Here is a 9,191-nt window from a genome sequence, read left to right on the forward strand (position 1 = left end):
TATCCCACTCTCTCAGGCACTGTGTTCCAGGCCATAACCCCTGGATTAATCTGGCCTATCCCTGACTCTCAGCCACTCTGTTTCAGACACTAACCCCAGCATTAAACCAACCACCACCATACTCTCGGGCACTGTGTTCCAGACATAATCCCTGTATGAATCTGCCCTATCCCACACTCTTAGGCACTGTTTTCCCGACCCTAACCCCTGGATTATTCACACCTATCCCAAGGGTGGAAGGTATAGGGGAGGTGTCAGGGGTAGGTTCTTTACCCAGAGAGTGGTGGGGGCATGGAATGCGCTGCCTGTGGGAGTGGTAGAGTCAGAATCTTTGGTGACCTTTAAGCGGCAATTGGATAGGTACATGGATGGGTGCTTAAGCTAGGACAAATGTTCGGCACAACATCGTGGGCCGAAGGGCCTGTTCTGTGCTGTATTGTTCTATGTTCTATGTTCTAAATGGTTAATGAATCGGTTAAAAAACTGAAAGATTTCAACATTATTTTCAAATTTTTTTGCTGGGTTTAATATTTAACTGAGAATAAATTAGAAATTGTGACAAACATGCAAGGAAGTATTCTTTATAACTTACTACTCTCCAACACACCTTAAAAAGCTGAATCCATCTTTTTCTCTCCGCTTCAATTCGTTGTTGCATTTCAGTATTGGTCCGCACACCAATGCTCTTAAATGCCACCATGTACTCCTCCCGAACCTCTGGTTTGGTTTCTGGATATGCCAGATGAATTATTCCAAGGCAAGCATCCCGAAGGCAACGGGATAACGTCACTAACTCTTTTAAAGTGAATGGCATCATTGTTGGTGGCTGCTGACCCACACCTAAGAAAGCAGAATTACAACATTACAGTGATGTAGACCTCATGTTTTACTTTCAGCAAAAAAATCCTACAGTCTTTAAACTTGTGACTTTTTCACATTTGCACATGGACATTTTTCCTTTATATTCTTTACAGAATTGTTCAACTTAGCAATTGTATAATGATTTTCCTGCAATGTTCCTCAGATTGGAGTAGAGAAGACCTTAAACAGAAGTGGTGGAAGTGCTTAAAACCATGAAGGCTTTTGTAAAGTAAATTAAGGAAAAATTTTTCCAATGGCAAAAGTTTCAACAATCAAACAGCACAGATCTACAATAATTGGCAAAAGAACTGATAGCAGGAAAAGGTTTTTCACACGAGTCTTTAAGGATTTGGACAGAATTTCCTGAAGCACCACTTGCACCGTAACAAACTGTTCAATGGTACTAAATTTAGGGTGTGCCAGCATCACTGAGTTCCAGACTTCATTGTACTTTGGTCCAATCATGGACAAGGGCCTGTGCCCGAAACGTCGAATCTCCTGTTCCCTGGATGCTGCCTGACCTGCTGTGCTGTTCCAGCAATAAAGTTTCAACTTTGATCTCCAGCATCTGCAGACCTCACTTTCTCCCCAATCATGGACAAAAAAAAGCTTAATGTAAGAGATCAGGAAGGGACTGCTTTTGACATCAAGGCAGCAAACAAACCTAGTAAAACTGAAAATCAACGACTATCAACTAAACTCTCCACTAGTTGGAGTATACCTAGCACAAGGAAGGTGGTATGGTAGTTAAAAGACAATTACCCAGTGGAGCTAAGCGGCAGGAGCAAACAGCAGCCTGGGAAGGTAAGTGATATGAAAACTTAACTTGGGGATTTGCAGCCTTCACTTCAGCAGTAGAACTGAGCAGACAGCAGCCTGGGTAACTAAGAGTTTCTGATTCTGAGGGGGAAAACTGAAAAGTATGTCACAGGAGGACTGTAATTTGATTGGCTAATAAGGGGTCTGCTAAATTTGAATCGGTATTAAATTGAATCTTGTTAAATTATTGGTTACAACTTGTGTTCAGATTGAGATAATAAGCAGAGATACAAAAATTCATTTTTTTAATAAAAACAAATTCAAAACTAATTAAATAAAATAAGAATGGAGGATCAAGTGACGTGTTGTTTCTGCAACACGTGGAAGCTGGTGGACTCCATTGTGGTTGCCAGTGACCATGTCTGCAGCAAATGTTGCTTGCTCGAGGAACTCTAGTTCAGAGCTGATGAGCTGGAGTCTGAGCTTCAAACATTGCGACACATCAGGGAGAGGGAGTTATCTGGACGCTCTGTTCCAGGAGACACTCACACCCCTTACACTGACTAACTCAAATTTGGCTAGTCGTCAGAGACAGGAGGGTGTGGCTGAGAGTGAGGCAGGTAGAAGGATCCAGGAGGTACATTTGCAGGAGCCTCAGCCCCTGTCCTTGTGCAATAGGTTCAAGAGTGTTGCTCCCTGTGTGGACGGTAATGGGGACTGCAGAGAGGATGAGCCAACTGACCGCACCACCATGGTGCGAGGAACCATTGAAGCGGAGATAGAGAAGAGAAATATCATTGTAATTGGGGACAGTATAGTTCGGGGCATAGATGCTATTCTCTGGGACCAGGATTGAGTGTCCCGAAGGCAGTGTTGCCAACCTGATGCTCAGGTTCAGGATACCTCATCTGGGCTATAGATGAGCTTGGAGTGGGTGGGTAAAGATCCAGTGGTTGTGGTCCATGTAGATACCAATGAAAGACAAAACTAAGGCAGAGGTTCTGCTGGGGGAGTATAAGCAGCTCGGAGCCAAACTTTAAAAAAAAACAGAACCAAAAAAGGTAATAATCTCAAGTACTATCTGAGCCATGAGCTAATTGTCAAAAGGGTCAATAAGATTAAGCAGGTAAATGTGTGGAAAAAATGGATTTGAATTCATGGGACATTGGCATCAGTACCAGGGAAGAAGGAACCTGTTCTGATGGGATGGTCTTTATCCGACCCGTGCTGGGACCAGAGTCCGAGCAAATCGCATAACTAGGGCTGTAGACAGGGCTTTTACTTGAATTATGGGGGGGGTTAATGAGTTAATGGGGAAAGTAGAAAATTTAAATTAAAGGAGGAGATAAACGTGCAAGTTAGCGATGTCGCAGATGGTTCCCAAACAATAAAGGTGAGGGACAGAACAGGTGAATATCTTTATGCACAAGGATTCTTTAAAAATTAGGGAAACTTACCAGTGGAACAAACTTAAATGCACAACCCATTTGAAATAAAATGGATGAACTAATTGCGCAGATTGATGTAAAGGTACGATAAAATTGAGATTATGGAGACATGACTGTAGGGTGGCAAGGGACGGGAACTGAATGCCCCAAAGTATTCAGTATTTAGGAAGGACAGGCAAAAAGGAAAAAGGTGGTGGAGTGACGTTACTGGTTCGAGAGGAAGTTAACATAACACTGACAAAGGATTTAGCTCTGACAATGTGGAGTCAGTATGAGTTGAGAAATACCGAGGGCAAAAAACAGACCCCCAAACTACAGTGGTGATGTTAAGAATGGCATTGAACAGGAAATTAGAGATTTATGTGCCAAGAGAATAATCAGTGATCATGGGTGATTTTAATCTGCACATAGATTGGACAAATCAAATTAACCACAATGCCATAGAGGAGGAATGTGTGAAATTTGGGATGGTCTTCTTGACCAACATGTGGAGGAATCACCGAGAGAGCAGGCCATCTTAGACTAGGTACCTATAATGAGAAGGGAATCATTGCCAATCTAGCTGTGCGGGACCCCTTGTAAATAAGCGACCGTAACACGATAAAACTTTTAATCAAGATGGTGAGATAGTTGATTCAAAGACAAGAGTGCCGAGTCTTAAGAAAGGAAACCATGAAGATATGAGCCATGAGCTGGCCGTGATAGATTGGGGAGAATTACTTCAGGGCATGACAGTGGATAGGCAATGGCCAACATTCAAGGAACGCACGAGGGAATGCATGATTTAGCATGAGGGAAGAGCTGAGGGAGATCAATATTAGAAGAGAAATGGTGGTGGAAAAATTGAGGGGATTAAAGGCGGATAAATCCCCAGGCGAATAACCTACATTCTAGAGCACCTAAGGAAGTGGCTCTAGAAATAGTGAATGCTTTGGTGGTCATCTTCGAGGATTCTACTGACTCTAGATGAGTCCTTGCAGTTTGGAGGGTAGCTAATGTTACTCCAATATTCAAAAAGGGAGGTAGAGAGAAACCAGGGAATTGTAGACCAGTATGCCTAACATTGGTAGTGGGGAAAATTCTCAAATCCATTATCAAGGACTTTATAGCGGAGCAGTGAGATAACAGCAGCAGACTCAGACACAGAGTCAGCATAGATTTATGAAGGGAAAATCATGCTTGACAAACCTGTTGGAATTCTAAGAAGATATAACTAGTAGAGTCAACAAGGGGGAGCCAGTCAATGCGGTATATTTGGACCTTCAGAAAGCATTTGATCAAGTCCTGCATAAGAGAATATTGTGCAAGATTCAAGCGCATGAGGAAAATGTAATGAGATGAAAAGAAAACTGGTTGGCAGAAAGAAAACAAAGTTAGGAGTTAAAGGATCCTTTTCAAATTGACCGGCAGTAACTAGTGGGGCACCACAGGGATCGGTGCTCAGACTCCAGCTATTCACAATATATATTCATGATTTGGATGAGGGGACAAAATGTAATACCTCAAAGTTTGTAGATGATACTAAGTTGGATGGGAAGGTGAACTGTGACGAGGATGCAGAAGTCCTTTTGCATGATCTGGACAGGTTGGATGAGTGGGCAAATCAATGGCAGATGAAATATAATTTGGCTAAAGGGTTATTCACTTTGAAGCAAAAACAAGGTGGCAGATTTGTACCTAAATGCTATAAATTGGGAGAGGGGAGTGTGCAGCAGGACCTATGTGTCCTTATGCACCAGTGGCTCGAAGGTATACAGGTGCAGCAGGCCGTAAAGAAGGCAAATGGTATGTTGACCTTCATTGCAAGAGGTTTTCAGTACAGGAATGGGGACATGTTGTGAGGACATAGCTAGAATAGTGCATGCAGTTTGCGTCTCCTTTTCTGAGGGGCGGGGTGGGGAAGAGAAAAGAACTGGTTTACAACTCCCCAGATAACATAAGAGCCGTCTATACCTGACATCCAGCAAGACCTGGACAACATTCAGACTTTAGCAGGTATGTGACAAGTAATATTTGTATTATGTGCCATATAATGACCACCTCCAATAAAAAGTAACGAACAACCTCATCACTGTGAACTATCATTCCAGGAGTCAAAATCAACCAAATTTAACTGAGCTGTCATGTAAATGCTTTGGCTCGAAAGCACTGCAGCAACTCACCAAAGCATCTTGCACAAGACCATCTCAAGTGCAACTTCTGTCAGCAAGATTGCCAGGTTCAATTCCTAGTTTACATTTCTCACCAGGGACATGATAGTGGGCTCTCCCAAATATCGCAAGAATGGCATTAAAACAATTGTTCACAGCAATGGATATGCATAAACATTTCAGAATATTTTGCACTTACGCAGTGGAAACCCAACATAACAAATCTACTTTGAGCAACAAGGTTCGACTTGGTAATGTTACCTCCTTGAGTCTGCTCTCCAAAGAATTCGTTGTCATGTACTGAAATAAGGGAATGGCTGAAGAGGGAGCTGAAGAGGTAAAAGAGAGGTATGATCCGATGTGAGTCCTCAAGTGACATTGGAGATCCTCGAGAGATCAGTTGAAGTAATGATACCATCGACCTTAGGTGCAAAAAAATAGCATTACTAACGTAACTTTAGAAAATAATCAAGCACATTTTCAAAAATTACATGCATGCATACAAAGCAAACCTGATTTAAGTTAACTACAGATGAAACTTCAGAAATCAATCTTCCTTCATTTAACAAACAGGTCAGAGTGAGGCATAAAAATATTCTTATACTAAGAAAATATCTTTTCCATAGTATATGTTGAAAAATAGTGTATGAACATCTTCCTCACTTGCATGGAAGATAACACAAATGGGAGGAAAAAGCAATACTTGCACAACCTTGTTTGGGATGGTTTGTTGCAAAGGTGCGCCATGTGACCTTTCCAGCTCCTGAACTCAAATTTGCTTATGCAGCTTCAATTTGTTTTCCCAAGCAACCTCTCTCAAGTTGTTCCACTGCAGAATCACCACAGAATGGGCAATGAATTATTTTTCAGACTAATCTGTCCTTTGAGCAAATGCTCCCAGTATAAAAATCCTATTAAGGGGTATGGAAGTATCTTAAATTAAAGACCACTTTTCCTCTGATATAGAAAACAATAGTAATGTCAATAACCTTAAAGTATACCTTGAGAACACTCTTCCACTTTTTGTCTCACTCTTAAGTAAACTTGACAAAAATTAAGCATCGAGCTGGTTAATGACATCTCTTTTTGTAGTATGTATAACAATCAAAAAGAATGGTTCCAAATTAAATTTATCCAGTGTCATATGATTCAGAACATTTGACAGAGAATTTTTTAATGAATAAAATTACATGGTAATTAATAGGGCAGAGCTCCCATTAAGAATGGATGTGGTAATCTGGGAGCATGCCAAGGCAATGAGTGGATGATTTAATGAGATTCTCTTAAATGGCTAGTAATGATTTAGCATTTCAGAGAATCATTTTTCTCCCCCACCCCCAAGTCTGAGCAACGAGAACATATTAAATGCAAAGATTTTGTCCAATCAATTCTAGATAGATTAAAAGACAAACCAAAAACCTTAGTGTCTTGTGTATACCATTCTGGTTTTTGGAACTTTTGTGCTTCACAAGAACAGTAATGTCATAAATTTTATTGAACTTGAATTCAAGTTTGGAGCGACACTAAGTTCCTTAATGCAAAGATCAGAAAGTCTGGCCTTTCACGAGTGAAATGACAAATGGTCACAATGCTTGAAATTGTGTTGTGTAAACCAGGTGACCACTGGAGAGAAAATACTTTGTCATACAGTGTGCAAACAGACGACTATGACCAATGGGTATGATTGAGCGAGCGATGATAATGATCAAAGTCAATAATTGGTGCTCGCTCAAAATTAGGTTTGTGATGCAAATAAAGTTTCCACCTTACATATCAAATACATCCACTGACGAACTCACTGGCAAGCAATAATTGGATATTCATTGCAGTGAATTCATGCAAGCTGGAGGGGGTTGTAATTACGCAGTGCACAGAACAAATAGAGACCAATCAGACTTTTCGATTGCAAAATACAAGACAAGGGGACAGGTCAACTCTAATCATGTCTAGTTCCCTCCATCGCCTACCTCTCCGGAGATGTATAACCTCCAATTAATTATTTTTCAAGCAACTGATCTTTACATCTTCGCAAATTGGGTCTCTTGCAAATCGCCAACTGCTACTGCCCCACCACTGTTCTCTCAGCTGTCTAAGGCATGTTTTAAACCTTTCTGCTTATCTACTTGTTCCTTCTCCTTCGAGAAGCTCTTTGCGCACTTGTCTTAATAGTTCCCTGATGCTCATGTCAAATTTGCACTTTCCAATGCCCCTGGAAGCTTTACAAATTTTAAGTGCGAGAAAGAGGAAATAAAAACCGGTATAAACCATACAACCTCTTGACCCAGATCTGTCACTCAACATGACTACAGCAGACTTTCTGGCTCAAATTTACGTTTCTGCTCACTACACATTTTCTTTGATTTTCCCAAGACATCAAAACTCTATCTCAGATTGGATGTGGTGATGTACAGTATATCCACAATGCGGAATGAAGAAATTTCTCCTCATTCCCAAACAATCAAGTCCTCACCTTGAATTTGTATCCCTTATTTTCTAGTTTCTCCAGCCAGGGAGCATAATCTCTCTATGTTGACCTTGCAAGCATCTTCAAAATCTTGCAAGTTTCGAAAAGATTACTTCTCTTTTTTTTCCCCCCAATTCCAGATTTTACAGAACCAAATTATGCAGCCTTTCATCACAGTTCAAACTTCTGCTTCCAGAATTCAATCAAACAAACCACCTCTGTCCTCCCTCCAAGGCATGTATAACTTATGTCAACCATGGAAACCAAAACATTACACAATTTTCCAGATATGGTCTCAGTAAAGCCAGATTTCACAGTAGCAGGACCTTATGTTTGTACTCCAATCCTTTTGATGTTAACGCCAACACAACATTTGCCTTCCTAGTTGCTTGCTGGGCCTGTGTACTAACTTTGTGTTCATTGCACAAATACATGCAAGGAACTCTGAAGACCAACAGTTACAAATTTCACCCATTTTAAAAGGATATTCTGCTTTTCTACTCTCGACTGCCAAAATTAATGACCTCTCACTTCCACACATGGAATCCAATCTGCCAGCTTGTTACCCACTCAGCTACCCTATCCAAATTACAGCCTAGTTTATGCCTTCCTCATTCGATTGGAATCTGCAGCAAAGTTAACACATCATGCCACATGCCTTCATCCAAATCAGAAACAGATTCCAAACAGTTACATTCCACTAATCACAGCAAGAGCTGAAAATGTGTTGCTGGAAAAGCGCACAGGTCAGGCAGCATCCAAGGAGCAGGAGAATCGATGTTTCGGGCATAAGCCCTTCTTCAGGAATCACAGCAAGCCAGCTTGAAAATGGCCCAATTTGAAAATGCTCATCTCCCCAAGCTATTATTCCAAATTCCATGAACCCTCATCTTGCATATTTATCTTTATGCAACCCTTGTAGAACATAGAACAATACAGTACAGAACAGGCCGTTCAGCACGATGTTGTGCCGAACATTTGTCCTAGCTTAAGCACCCATCCATGTACCTATCCAATTGCCGCTTAAAGGTCACCAAAGATTCTGACTCTACCACTCCCACAGGCAGCGCATTCCATGCCCCCACCACTCATTATTGGCCAGTTAACCTTCATATCTCATTTTTCCTCTGCGTATTTCCTTCTTAGTAATCCTCTGTTGCTCTTTAAAAGCTTTCCAGTCCTCAGTTTTTCCACTTATCTTAGCTATGTTATACTTTTTCTCTTTTAACTTTATATGTTTCTTTACTTCCCTCATCAGCCACGGCCGCCCATGCCTCCTCCTGGGATCTTTCTTCCTTTTAGGAATGAACTGATCCTGCAACTTCTGCATTATACACAGAAATATCCGCCATTGTTCCTCCACGGTCATCCCTGCTAAGGTATTGCACAATTGAACTTTGGCCAGCTCCTCCCTCATAGCTCCATAGTTCCCTTTATTCAACAGAAGTACTGTCACTTCCGACTGTACCCTCTCCCTCTCAAATTGCAGATTGAAGCTTATTGCATTAT

The 9,191-nt window shown here is 41.2% G+C and overlaps 1 protein-coding gene across 2 annotated transcripts in view; it reads right to left on the reverse strand.

Annotated features, from left to right (window-relative positions):
- The window catches only part of ube3c (ubiquitin protein ligase E3C), a 177,268-nt gene that overhangs the window by 97,190 nt on the left and 70,887 nt on the right, over positions 1-9,191 (reverse strand). For both annotated transcript variants that reach the window (XM_043690704.1, XM_043690705.1), the window contains exons 13-14: positions 5,480-5,640; positions 608-840 (exon numbers count right to left, since the gene is read on the reverse strand). In XM_043690704.1, coding sequence (XP_043546639.1) covers positions 608-840; positions 5,480-5,640 — 394 coding nt within the window. The remainder of the gene's footprint in view (positions 1-607; positions 841-5,479; positions 5,641-9,191) is intronic.

Source organism: Chiloscyllium plagiosum, chromosome 5, assembly GCF_004010195.1.
Source record: "Chiloscyllium plagiosum isolate BGI_BamShark_2017 chromosome 5, ASM401019v2, whole genome shotgun sequence".
Taxonomy (NCBI): Eukaryota; Metazoa; Chordata; class Chondrichthyes; order Orectolobiformes; family Hemiscylliidae; genus Chiloscyllium; species Chiloscyllium plagiosum.